Source organism: Pan troglodytes, chromosome 4, assembly GCF_028858775.2.
Source record: "Pan troglodytes isolate AG18354 chromosome 4, NHGRI_mPanTro3-v2.0_pri, whole genome shotgun sequence".
NCBI classification, from domain to species: domain Eukaryota; kingdom Metazoa; phylum Chordata; class Mammalia; order Primates; family Hominidae; genus Pan; species Pan troglodytes.
Window position 1 is genome coordinate 77164171 of NC_072402.2, and position 14363 is coordinate 77178533.

Consider the following 14363-nt stretch of genomic DNA (forward strand, 5'->3'; position numbering starts at 1 on the left):
GTAATCTCTTTCCCTTCCTGCCTCCCTCTGGGGTTTGCACTGTGCCTGTTGTTCACGTTGACTGAATGCTGAAAGTCTAGCCCAGGAATAACTGGGGAATACTAAATCCGTTTCCTTCATCTTCAGTGTGGCTGACAAACGGTCTGTAACAAACCATTTTCTACAAAAAGGTCACCAGAAAAATAAAATCATTACCCATTTCCTTTGAAATGGCATGGCATATTAATAAGGCAATTATGATATGGATAAAATAGAGGTGTTTATAGTATAAAGTTTAAAGAACAATAGTAAACACTTAATGTACTTCATTGTCAGAGTAGTTTATAAAAAATCTGTAAGTATCAAAATATCTGTCTGAAGCTTTTTATGCATAAGACACTTCAGATTTACCATGTGCCACATCAGCAGAAACTAGAACAGTGAGTGACGAATACGCAAATGATAAAAGCAATAAAGCGGAAACTTGGAGAAAAAAATTAAAAGAAAAAGAAAAAAGAACACATATAGGAAATCAGACAAAGAAAGAAAAAGCTGAAGAAAAAGTGTATACACTAGGACTGATACACTAAAACATATAAAATAAGAAGACAGGGCTGGATGCGGTGGCTCACGCCTGTAATCTCAGCACTTTGGGAGGCTGAGGCAGGCAGATCACGAGGTCAGGAGTTCGAGACCAGCCTAGCCAATATGATGAAACCCTGTCTCTACTAAAAATACAAAAAGTAGCTGGGCATGGTGGCATGTGCCTGTAGCCCCAGCTACTCGGGATGCTGAGGCAGGGGAATTGCTTGAACCCAGGAGGCGGAGGTTGCAGTGAGTCGAGATTGCGCCACTGCACTCCAGCCTGGTGACAGAGCAAGACTCCGTCTCAAAAAATAAAAGAAGACATATAGGAAGCCAGAGAGAGAGAGAGATTGAGAGAGGACAAAGGTGATAGGGAGAGAGAGAAACAGTGAGGAAAAAAGAAAAGGCAAGAAAAAGCTTATTTTTTTCTCTTTGGTTTGTCATGTTCTTCTTCCCACAAATGTCACTGAATACTATGACTAATTTCAGGACGCCCACCTCTATAAACTAATTTGCACTAACAATTGAAATTTTGTAGGGGGAAAAAGAGGCAGGTTGACTCCAGAACAAGGAACAATGGAGGAATATGATAAGTAAATAAACCATGGGAGCCCAGTGACAATCTTCAGCCTAAACCCAAAATTACTTACATCTGGGATTCAAATTATTTAGCAGCAACTCAACCCTGCCTCTAATCTTCTCAGCCCTGCCTCTAATCTTCCAAGCCACATGCCTGGTCCCCATCACTAAAGTTTCCTTTTCTAATAAATCTTTGATGCAGGCCTCTGTGATAATGTTAGGCTGGGACAGCAGGTGAAATGATCTATGTGCCTTTCCATCAAAATGGCCCTTAGCCAGCTGGAGGAAGCACAGAAAGCCATCCACATTCCACATGGTGATAAGGAGAGCACAGGTTCTGGAGAAAGATTCTCTGTTAGACTTGTGGCTCACTTACAAGCTGCTTCACCTTGGGCAACTATGTAGCCATAGTTTCTCATCTGTAAAAATGAGAGAGTGATGGGGTCTACCTTATAAGAGTAGTTTTGAGAATTAAATCTTATATGTAAAATGCTTAGCATACTGCCTGGTCCACAGTAAAAGCTCAGTGATTATTTTTATTGTTATTATTACTGTGTTCTAATTTAAGAAAACAGGTCATATTAATTACACAAACTGTAAATAACAGATCCTTAATGATTACAGTACAAACATTCGTGTTTAAAACACAATTCAGTACTCAGAAAGCAAATATTTGGCCATTCCTGGCATTCATATACAGGTCCACTCTTTAGGCCTGATAGGCTATAACTCCCCCACTGGTCTGGGGAAGCACCTGTACTTAAACACAGTCTATTTCTACAGCAAAATATTTAAATAGACACATCCAGTGAAATAAATAAGGACTAAACAGCCTTATGGCATTTCTGGTCAGGTTTTGCTGCCAAATGAATAATGTACAAAGTTGCAGTTTTCAGAGATTTTTGGATTCTAGAATTTTTTAGGTAAGGGACTGCAGACCCATACCATTTTATGCTCAGTGGCATTTACTTCTCCTTTACTCGAGTAGGAAAGATCGAGCCTGCACTATCAACTACATTTAAAAAGCCAAGAAAATTTACTTTCATTTGAGATAAAAAACAAAAACAAACAAACAAACAAACCCGGCTGAAGGCTTGGAACTGGCATGGCCCTATCAGGCTGTGGTGTTCCTAGAAACCGGCTAGGTACTCACAGCTACGCCTTGGCATTCTCCAGCTGAACATAACCAATTTCACAGCACACCAACATCAGACTCTGCGACACTGATGGATCAAAACAAAAATAAAATCCCTCTGTAAACATGTCTGAGCTCAGACCAAAACAAGAATATTGTCCAAAACACAAAAATAACCAAGCATGTCCCTATTCTGGCCAATAAGAATGATTGCTGCTTCTCTAATTATAGCTTTGCTTTGATCATTTTTCTCACCTTCTAGATAAGATTTATTAAGATACCCAAATCATCAAATTGCCAATGCTTCTGAACAGGATTTCATTCACAGCAAGGCACCACTTCCTGGAACCCTCCTCAAAAACACCTAACACAAGTCCAAGTCATTTCTAGCACCTTCTTACTGAGATGCCCTGCAGTCCTCATGGTTCATGTTCTCCCTTGTTACAACAAATCTATAAATCTAACTTTGTTCAACTACAGATGTGTCCTGTGATCTTTGGCAGGGGACACTGATGTTTTCTTTCCTTTGGTAAAAGAATAGGATTGTCAGTCTTCACAATTTTATCCTTTGAAGGCTTTATCATAATTGAGATTTACTATCTGAAACTAAATCTTAATTGCTATATTATAACCCTCTTTAATTGTGAAAATATTGAGCATCAGTCTTTTCTTGAAGCTCCATTTCTTAAAATTTTTGCTTCGATTTACACAATAGCCTTCTGCTACTAGACTTGCTATATTAATTTTTAGTCAATGAAAGCCAAGTTTTAATCAAGAAAAACGCTGTGAGGCTAGCCAGGAAATATCAAAATCTGTTGCTTTACATCAGAAGCAATAGATTTTCTAATGATTCTGAGTGTTTAAGTATGAGAAAATGTGTAAGGTTTAGACTCCGGGTTTAAAGAAGACTAGAACTAAAAGGCAGCAGGCCCAGAATCTCCTGCTAACTTGCTACTACCTAGGTGCATAATCCTAAACAATGCTCTTAACACATCTGATTAGATTTCCTCATCTGCTAAAGAAGAATTAAATGATGTCCAAGATTATTTTTCAGATCTAAAGTTATACGATTCCATAACATGGTAAGGTTACCACAATACGTTATGAACTATTGCATAAAAATAAATATTCAATGGGATTTTTTTATATCTCTATGTTTTCTTAAAATAAACTATGATCCTTCTGAAAATATTAGGACAAAAGACCAAATCAACAAAGTGTCATTAATGCATGAGAGGATACCCCTCAACTTTGGGACAAAGAGTACAAAATATCACACTCCAAAAACAAATGCTACTAAGATTTAATATAAAATGAAAAGATTAATCATTTATGGAAACCCACTTGGAAAAAACCCAAACCCAATTAACAAGGAGCATAGACTGTCTCTTAAAACTCACAAAAATATATCTATTTAATTTTTATATATCATGTAAGCAATGATTAATATATCCTAATATATTAATTAACCTTATTTAAAATAGGAATATGCCTTAACAGTAGAATAATTCACAACTATTGTAATTTCAGAAGCTTTTGGTAGTAGAAGTAACATTGGAAAATACTATTGAACAGTGTGGCTTCCCTAAGTACTGTAGGCCAGAGGGGCAGGAATTCTGACTCTAATCTAATCTAATTTCACCTGTCACTGCTATCTAGATGAAACACCTCTAGATCAGAAAAAGTAAAACACAGCATATATTAGCTTTGACTGCCCCTCCAACAACTGAACCATTATTTAGCCTCATAAGGCAGCAAATGCACAGGCTTGGCATTCTCTCCTGTTTCTTTGTCCCAACAAGCAACTATGGGCTGGGCCACTTCTAAACAAACAATAATTCACCCAATTTTGCCACTTAACCATCTAGGAATTAGGTTATGCCCTATGATATTATAATAGGCTGAGATGGCTGACTTTTTCTATTTCTTGTGACTTCAAATGAAAAATAATCCTTATAAAAAGAGCTCAAGTGAATACATTTGAGAGTTACTTAAACATATATATTCATGCCTAAGTTTAAAACTTTAATGTACAATATAGGACCTAAAAGCATAAGTTCAAATTCTAGCTCTACGACCTACTAGCTGTAAGACCTTGAACAAATTACTAAGCCCTCTCCTCCTCCTGACTCACCTGAACATCCAGGGCAATACCTCTTAGGGTTGTTTTTAAGATTAAATAAGAAAATCTATGTAAAGGGCTTAGAACAGGGTATGGTATACCCACATAAATGCTCAATAAGTGATAACTTTCATTATTTATTATTCTTTCATTTGTAGACTTCATTTGAACTCCATATAACTTTTCCACAAGCTCCCACAATACTTTATTATAATATGCTTACGATATTTCAACTAAAGTATTAAACCTCTTTTTCTCCTATTTTGTCATGTGATGTTTGGCTTCTTTTGATCTTTCATCTTTAATGCTATATTGAATTTTCCCTTCAAATTACAAAGGCAATATAAACAACAAGCCAGATAACAGAGATATATAAAGAAAAGCTACCAATCTCCCACTTCCCCAGGGTAATCCCTATAACACACTTGTTTATATCCTTCCACACTTTCCTCTACGCTTATGCAAACCATAATATGAAAATTCATGTGTAAGTCAATAGTCCAGTATATGTCTTTCCATACTTTTCTTCATGCTCATATAAATGTCCATATTCATAAGTGTGTGTTTCCTAATTGGTACAAATATATAATTATACTAGTCACAATAAGCTCTAACTTTTGGTTTTTACTTGACAAAAATACATAAATATCCTTTAAGCCAAAAGTTATAGCAGCTAACTCATTCTTTGTAATAACCGCATAACAATTCATAGTATGAATAAAGCACCATGTATCCAAGCATTACACTTTTGAAGGATACTCAGATTGTTTCCAATTTTTATTTTTGCCCCTGTAATTCATGTAGCAATAAACGTCTTTGTTCAAATATCCTTATATATTGGTGCTTTTATTTTTATTTGATAGATGCTGAGAAGTAGGATTTAGCATTTATGTCCAAAGTGTTATTTTAAATGCTTTACGTTTAATATCCCATTTAATCTTGATACAACCAGATGAGGTATCACTATTATTGCTGTTTTTAAGTATGATGAAATTTAGGTAAATAACTTGTCCAAAAGATTTCCAAGCAGTCTAACCTCCAAGTTCTTGCTCTTTACACTTCCCTTACCCAGAAATTGCCTGATTACTTTCCCCAGAGGTTGCACCCACTCGCAGTCCTTCCATGATAGATTCTACAAACCATCCAAAGCCTTCCATTGTGCACCACAGAACAGTTTATCTAATGATGGGGCAGCAGCAGCAGGAAATGTGCTTCCTTGAGTGCACAAATCCTAGCTTGTTGGCTTACAAACACAGTTAAGTGTGTTCCCAAAGACCTCTTACAATGTGGAATCTGGTTACCTCCTCGAGGACTCTCTCGCTCTATCTCTCTTATAGTTTAAAAAATTAATACGTTTTGCTAGCGAATGGAAAGCAGAATACTCCATTAGAACGGGGCATCTCTGCTAGCTTCCAGATCTACACTTCAGGAGCACAGACGCCAGGAATTTTCTATCCATAGCCTAAATGTTGTTAAAATTCTTACTTAGTCTTCAGCCCTTTTATGTTTACAGAATGAAGTCATTCTTCCTCCACCTCTCAAAACCTAAATTCCCAAAACTAATTAAAATTATAATAGCATCTACTGTTTTTATTTTATGTATCTTTATTAATTTCATTTATTTCTCCTAAAAGTATTTCAAAATGTTGCAATAGAGTCCTGGGGACTTCAGCAAAGGGTGTTTTTTTGTTTGTTTGTTTGTTTGTTTTTTGAGACAGAGTCTTGCTGCGTTGCCCAGGCTGGAGTGCAGTGGCGCGATCTCGGCTCACTGCAATCTCTGCCTCCTGGGTTCAAGCGATTCTCCTGCCTCAGCCTCCCAAGTAGCTGGGACTACAGGCACCCGCCATGACACTCGACTAATGTATTTTTAGCAGAGACAGGATTTCACTATGTTGGCCAGGCTGGTCTTGAACTCCTGACCTCATGATCCGCCCACCTCGGCCTCCCAAAGGGCTGGCATTATAGGGGTGAGCCACCGCACCCGGCCCGGGTGTGGTTTTTACTAATAAAATAAATGAACTAAATTAAACTAAGCAATATGTAACTGCTTTTCTTTTAGAAGAGTACAACTTAAGGGCATGATATTTTATTTTGGCTCCTATGGTGAGACAGGAATAAGAAACAATAAATGCTAAATATTGTCCTCAGTCCATCATATTTTAGCAAATAAACAGTTGGAGACACAATGGGATAATCGCAGAATACCAGGAAAGAATTTATTGCAGTTCACAGGGAGTGTGTAGATGGTTATTTGACAAAGAAAGAGTCTGAGGTTTATGCCTCAAGAAATGCAACAGGAGATGCTCCGTGCTAAAGATCCTTATGCTGAGAGTATTAATAACTACTTCGCACCCACAGAAACACTACCGATCTAGCAACTTCTGTAGATAAGCTAAGGTTGAACTGGCACCACTGCCTCTCTGGTAGCAAGCTGGTGTTAAGCAAGTTCTTCTGGGAAAATGGACTGAAATGACTTGCCCTGAAAACCTCTTCCCTTAAGCAAAAAAAAAAAAAAAAAAAAAAAAAAAAGCCAGCTGAAAAATGAACTCTTACTGAAGAATTACAGGGCAGTCAAGGAAGCTGCCAGCATGTAAAATTGTCTCTGTGGTTGTCAGACTTGGAAACTTTGGGTGGCAACTGCATGGTTAGGATAAAATTAGGTTGGTGAATAAGGTCAGCTTTGGGCAAGAGCCAATAGTGACCAGAAATAGCTAGTTTGTGATTTGGGGCTTAAAATTAACTAAAATTTGTAAATGTTAACATATTCTACATTAACTTATTTTTCACCCACCCTCCCCTGCTGGTCAGTTAAGTATGGAAAGCATTATTAGGTCCATTTTATAGAGAAGGAAACACATTCAGAGAAGGTATTGTAACTTGTCCAGTGGCTTCATATTTCATCGACTAGCCACCACACCATGCTTCTGCTTCTGGTGATGTGAAGGAGGCATCGTTAGGGTCAGACTACAAAGTCCAGCAAAGTTCCCTCTCCACAGAAGCAAAGGAGACCTTCCTAAACCCTCTGATTGCCTAGAACCACATCACAAAGTCAGAATGCCTGCGGGTTGGGCCCACCGTGACAAGGGTAACTCGAGAGCGGCAGAGTGGGGACGTGACAAGGCCTTTCCCTGGCTGGGGTGAGCTGTAGGGAGGTGGCGGGACGGACCTGGGGCACCGCCGAGCCGAGTTGCTCACTGTGGGATGCTGCCGGCTACGCAGGTGCCCCACCTGTGCAGCTCGCGCCCTGCCCGCCACCTTCCCTGAGTGCGCTGCGCTGCGCTGCGGGCTCTGCGCCCCGCTAGCCCCTCAGACGCTCGCCCCTGGCCGTGGTCACTCACTCACGGTCCGGGACACCTTCAACTCCTTGTTGAGCCAGTGGCACAGGATCTCCGACATGGTTCAGCCGGTGCCTCAGACCGCAGGCGGGGGCTTAGAAACTCGCCAGGAACCAAGCCTGCCAGCCCGCGTCCTCCTGTAGCCAAGGGCAACCCTTTGCTATGGAAGCGTATCCAGGCTGGAACTAGGCGAAAGGCCTTAGAGAAGAGGGGACGCTAGGGCTCAGCCGCAGAGGACAGAAAATCGTGTTTCGCCACCTGCTGGCGGGTAAGACCTGAGCGTGCGCCAGCGCAGGAGGAAGCCGTTGGGGGCCTGTGAGAGAAGTTAGGGAGCAGTGGGTGTGGGGAGAGGCAGAGGCGAGGCGGGAACACTTAGGGACACAGCAGGAGCTTCTTAGGTGAGCAGAAAGTAAAACCAGAGTCTCCGCAGGGCTCCGTGGCTCACGCAAATAATCCTACCACTTTGTGGAGGGGGTGGCGCTCGACTGAGCCTGGGAGTTCAAGACCAGCCTGGGCAAGGTAGCAGAAACCGTTTTTTTTCTATAAGAAATTAGGCGGCCGTGGTGGCGTGTGCCTGTGGTCCCACCAGCTCAGGATGCTGACGTGGAAGGATCAACCCAGGAGGCGGAGTTTACAGTAAACCGAGATCGAGCCACTGCACTCCAGCCTGGGCAACAAAATGAGACTCTGTCTCAAAAAAGAAGAAGAAAGAAGAAAGAAGAACAAGAAGGAGAAGGAGAGGGAGAGGAAGAGGAGGAGGAGAAGAGGAAGAACAGGAGGAAAAGAAGAAAGAGAAGGAGAAGAAGGAGAACAAGGAGAAGGAGGAGAACAAGGAGAGATCAAGGAAGAGGAAGAAGAAGAAAAAAGAAGAGGAAGAAAAAGAAGAAGGGTATTTGAGGTATCCATCACCTTGAGTATTTATCATTTATATACGTTGGTAACATTTCAAATCTTCTCTTCTAGCTATTTTGAAATATACAATGTATCATTGCTAACTATAGTCACCCCAGTTGCTAGCTAACATTAGACCCTATTTCTTCCATCTAACTATAAGTTTGTACCCATTCACCAACCTCTCTTCATTTCCCCTTCCCACCCTCACATCCTTTCCAGTGTCTGGTACTCATAATTTTGTTCTCTATCTCCAGGGGATCAACTTTTTTAGCTACCACATATGAGTAAGAACATGCAGTATTTGTCTTTCTGTTGCCTGGCCTATTTCATTGAACATAATGGCCTCCAGTTCATCCATGTTGCTGCAAATGACCTGTTTTCATTCTTTTCCATGGACAAATGGTATTCCGTTATGTATATATACCATTCTTTCTTTTTCCATTTGTTCGCTGATGGACACTTAGATTGATTCCATATCTTGGCTATTTTGAATAGTTCTGTGATAAACATGTGAGTGCAGGTATCCCTTTGATATACTGACTTCTTTTCCTTTGGATAGATACACTGTAGTGGAACTGCTGGATTTTATGGCAGTTCTATTTTTAGTTTTTTGAGAAACCTACATACTGCTTTCCATAGTGGTCATACTAATTTACATCCCCACCAACAGTATGAGTTCCCTTTTCTCCACATCCTCTCCAGCATCTGTTGTTTTTTGTCTTTTTAATAATAACAATTCTAACTGGGGTAAGATGGTATTTTATTGTGGTTTTGATATGCATTTGATAATTAGAGATGATGAATTTTTTCATATACCTGTTGGCCATTTGTACCTCTTCTTTTGAGAAATGTCTATCCATGTCCTTTGCACACTTTTTAGTGGGATTGTTTGTTTTTTTAGTGTTGAGTTGTTTGAGTTTCTTGTATGTTGTGGATATGAGTCCCTTGTCAGATTAATAGTTTGCAAATATTTTCTTCCATTCAATGGGTTGTCTCTTCACTCCGTTGATTGTTTCATGTATTGTACAGAAGCTTTTTAGTTTAATATAGCCCCCAGTTGTCTATTTTTGTTTTAGTTGTCTGTGCTTTTGAGGTCTTATTCATAACATTTTTGCCTAGGCCAATGTCCTGAAGTGTTTTCCCTATGTTTTCTTCTAGTAGTTTTATAGGTTTAGGTCTAACATTTAAGTCTTTAATCCATCTTGAGTTGATATTTGTGTATGTGGTGAGAAATACTGTTCAGCTTTACTCTTCTGCATGTGGATAGCCAATTTATCCAGCACCATTTATTGAAGAGAGGGTTCTTTCAACATAGTTCTTGGTGCCTCTGTTGAAAATCAGTTGGCTATAAATATGTGGATTTATTTCTGGGTTCTCTGTTCTGTTACATTGGTCTATGAGTCTATTTTTATACCACTACCAAGAAGTTTTGATTACTATAACCTTGTAATATAATTTGAAGTCAGATATTGTGCTGTTTCCAGCTTATGCTGTATTAATTACTATAGCCTTGTAATATACTTTAAAGTCAGATACTGTGCTGTTTCCAGCTTTGTTCTTTATGCTTAGGATTGCTTTGGCTATATGGACTCTTTATTGGTTCCATATGAATTTTAGGATTGTTTTTTCTATTTCTGAGAAAATGATCTTGGTATTTTTATAGGAATTGAATTGAATCTATAGATTGTCTTAGGCAATATGATCATTTTAATGATATTCATTCTTCCAATTCATGAACATGGGGTGTCTTTCTATTTGTTTGTGTCCTCTTCAATTTCTGTCATCAGTGTTTTATAATTTTTCTTGTAGGGTCTTTCACTGTCTTGGTTAAATGTATTCCTAGATGTATATTTTTATTGTACCAATTGGAAATGAAATTGCTTTATTTATTTATTTGTTTATTCATTCATTGGTAGAGATGAGTTTTCTCTATGTTGCACAGGCTAGTCTTGAACTCCTGGGCTCAAGCAATCCTCTGCCTTGGCCTTCTAAAGACTTGGGACTACAGGTTTGAGCCACTGCACCTGGCCTTGATTTATTTTTCAGCTATTTCAGTATTAGTGTACAGAAATGCGACTGATTTTTGTATGTTCATTTTGTATCCTGCTACTTTATTGAATTTGCTTATCAGCTGTAAGAGCTATTTGGTGGAGTTTTTAAATTTTTCTAAGTATAATATTATGTCTTTTGCAAAAAGGAACTATCTTCCAATTTAAGTATGTTTTCTTTCTTTCTCTTGCCTAATTTATTTGGCTAGGACTTTCAGTACTCTCTTGAATAAGAGTAGTGAAAGTGGGCATCCTTGTCTTGTTCCAGTTTTTAGAGAAAACGCTTTCAACTTTCCCCCATTCAATATGTTAGCTGTGGGCTTGTCATATATGGTCTTTATTATTTTGAGGTATGTTCTTTCTATGCCTAGTTTGTGGAGAGTTTTTATCATGATGGAATGTTGAATTTTATTAAGTGTTTTTTCTCATCTATTGAGATCATCACATGGTTTTTGTCCTTCATTCTCTTGGTGTGATGTATAACATTTATTGATGTGTGTATGTCAAACCATCCTTGCATCCCTGGTATAAATCTCCTTTAATCATTGTGTATTATCTTTTTGATGTGCTATTGAACTCAGTTTGCTAGTGTTTTGTTAAGGATTCTTGCATCTATATTCATCAAGGATATTAGCCTATAGTTTCCTGTTTGGGTTGCATTCTTATCTATTTTTGGCATCAGGGTAATACTGGCCTCAAAGAATGCATCACGGAGAATTCACTCCTCCTCAATTTTTTAAAGAATAGTTTGAGGAAGATTGGTATTAGTTCTTTATACGTTTGGTAGTATTCAGCAGTGAGTCCATCTGGTCCTGTGCTTTTGTTTTTTGGGATAATTTTTATTACTGATTCATTCTCTCTAGTTGTTATTGGTCTGTTCAGGTGTTGTATTTCTTCCTGATTCAATCTTGCTAGGTTGAGTGCTTCCAGAAATTTATCCGTTTCCCCTGAGTTTTCCAGTATGTTAGCATATAATTGTATATAATATTCTCTGATAATCATTTATATTTCTGTGATATCAATTGTAATATCTCCATTTTCATTTGCTGATTTTATTTGGGTTTTCTCTCTCCTTTTATTGATTACTCTAGCTAATAATGGTTTATCAATTTTGTTTATCTTTTCAAAGAACCAACTTATCATTTCATCGATCCTTTGTATTTCTTTTTTATTAAAGTCCCTATTTTGTTTAGTTCTGCTCTGTTTATTATTTCTTGCCTTCTGCTAATTTTGGATTTGGTTTGTTCTTGCTTTTCTTGTTCCTTGAGGTGTGTTGTTAAACTGTTTATTTGAAAATTTTCTACTTATTTGATGTGGGCATTTATTGCTGTAAACTTTCTCATTAGTTCTGCTTTTGCTGTATCCCACAGGTCTTGGTATGTCGTGTTTCCATTTTCATTTGTTTCAAGAAATTTTTTAACCTCCATCTGAATTTTTTCATTAACCTATGGAAGTTCAGGAGCATGTTATTTAATTTCTGTGTATTTATATGATTTATATGGTTTCCAAAGATTCTCTTCATATTGATGTCCATTTTTATTCCACTGTGGTCTGAGAAGATACTTAATATGATTGCAATTTTTAAAAATTTGTTGAGACATGTTTTGTGGCCTGACATACAGTCTATCCTAGAAAATGTTCTATGTGCTGTTGGGAAAAAAATGTGTATTCTGTGGTAGTTGAATACAGAGAGAGTCTTGATTGAAGATTTTTTTGTTTGTTTTTTAAAGAAGCCATATTGAGGCTCTTGTTCTAATGGCAGCAGTTTTTTCATTGATTTACAAATAGTTTTAGTTGCTATATTATATGGGCTACCCTTGCATTAATAGAATGCATCTTATTCCTTTTAGTCTCAGACCTAGTATAGGACCTGACATGCAGCTAGCATTCAATAATTTTTATTGGCAATGGTGGCAGAACTAACAATTAGGATTATTAACATCTCTGTATTGTTTTGAGAGGTGAAATTTTATTAAACTACTTTTCTAGTCAGTTTTGCCTTTCAAATAATTATTTCAAAATTGTGTTTTGACAAAAACTAATCCTTGGCATGCTGAATTCAGTTTTAGCAAAAATGTGGCTGGGTTCATTCAGCGAAAATCCCCAACCCTGGATATCTGATCAGATTCTAATTTCCCACCATTCCCAGGACTTATCACTCTGGCCTGCCTTCAGCAAGAAGAATCCTGTCAAGTCAGTCTAGCTAGAATCCCCCTGATCCTGATGTTTCCTCTTAGTAATTTTTTATCCACTGATCACCACCCTGCTCTTTGGCTATAAATCCCCACTTTTCTTTGTATTTGGAGTTGAGCTTGATTTTTCTCCCCTATTGTAAAACCCCACTGCAGTGGTCCCTTGAATAAAGTCTTTCTTACCCTCTTTAACAAGTATCAGAAAATTTTTTGTTTAACAATTTCTAAAGGTTTAGATGGAATAGCAGAAAAAAGTATATATATATATAAAATCTATGCATTATTTTATATGTACAATAATATAGAAGTAATTGTATGTTGTAAATACAAGAAAATTCCTGCAATGGGACCTGGATACACCGAATTATGATTCTTTTCAACCATCAGCACAATAACACTAATGTCCAACTAGACCAATCTCTCTTGAGATTGATCTGAAGTTAATCTCGGTTTCCCGTTGAATAAAAACTTAGTACCATTACTAAGTACTTAGTGCCATTTCATTCTTGGCTTTACTTCTAAACATCCCATCACATGAGTTTCCTTGGTATCTCTAATGTGTACACATTGTCATTTTGGTTTGATGGTTCTGTTTCAAATATGTTCTTATAGTAAACTCAAGTTTCTTCTCCAGAGAGCTGTCTGCCTTCCTATATCCATTTTACAGAACTAACTAATTGTATTTGGTAACAATATCTCAGGAAGTGGGAAGTCCAAGCAGGATATGATCTTATTCAGAGTGATTATCTTAACAACTTATGGAAAAACATGGATTATTTTGGTTGAGGCAAAACGGCCTAATCAACCCAATACAGCAGGCAAGGCTACAGTTGGAATTCTGAGAGAGCTTTATTGCCAACAAAATTGGAGCCTGATATATTCAATGTGTTTCACTCTAGAGTTATTCAAATTAGGAAGATTATAAGATTCTACAAAGCCCCTATAGCTTGGAGAATATATGTCCTGCAGCTGTGTCTACTGGAAGCACTGAATCCCTGAGCATGCTTCTAAGGGGTGGATACATACCATGCGGTGGCCTCTGAGGCAGTTCTGCTTATTGTCATCCTAGTAGTATGTTTAAATTGATGACCAGAGCTAATTTAATAAAAGGTTCCCAGCTCTACTATTAGTCAGTAGGACCTGGGGGATTGAAGTTCATGATATCTAGGTTGCTGAGAAGATTGCTCTTTGGGAAGGGCATAGACAATAGAGCACCAAACTTCACAGCAGCATTGGTAGAGAATGACTGAGCTCATAAACACTGGTAGATATGTGTGGGCTATAATTATCACATCAAGTGAAATACTTCTGTGCCTATCTATAGGAATTGTTTGGTTGTTGTTTGTTGTTTGTATCAAAAGCTATTTGTGCTATTCATCTTTGGTATCCAGCTTGGAACAACATAGTCTGCCCATATGGTATTTTGGAAAAAGAGTGTCTATACAGCATTTGGATAAATGAAGATGCAGATACTTTACAAAAAGATAAAAGGCA

General features: G+C 38.0%; 2 protein-coding genes across 26 annotated transcripts in view; one reads left to right on the forward strand and one right to left on the reverse strand.

The window, feature by feature from the left end:
* The window catches only part of SPEF2 (sperm flagellar 2), a 198141-nt gene extending 189913 nt beyond the window's left edge, over positions 1–8228 (reverse strand). For 13 of the 18 annotated variants that reach the window (XR_010157255.1, XR_010157254.1, XR_010157256.1 and 10 more), the window contains exon 1: positions 7739–8228. Coding sequence is in view for 15 of the 18 variants with exons in the window: in XM_009449294.5 (XP_009447569.4) it covers positions 7739–7796 (58 nt within the window). In the remaining 3 variants the exon portion in view is untranslated. Of the gene's footprint in view, positions 1–2296; positions 2367–7738 lie in introns of all 18 variants that reach the window. The other 5 variants (XM_063811314.1, XM_063811313.1, XM_063811311.1 and 2 more) reach the window with 4 other exon arrangements.
* LOC129143978 (parathymosin-like) overlaps positions 7917–14363 on the forward strand; it is a 376200-nt gene continuing 369753 nt past the window's right edge. For 7 of the 8 annotated variants that reach the window (XR_010157257.1, XM_063811322.1, XM_063811320.1 and 4 more), the window contains exon 1: positions 8283–8633. Coding sequence is in view for 7 of the 8 variants with exons in the window: in XM_063811322.1 (XP_063667392.1) it covers positions 8415–8633 (219 nt within the window). In the remaining variant the exon portion in view is untranslated. Of the gene's footprint in view, positions 8004–8282; positions 8634–14363 lie in introns of those variants that run through there. The other variant, XM_063811321.1, reaches the window with a different exon arrangement.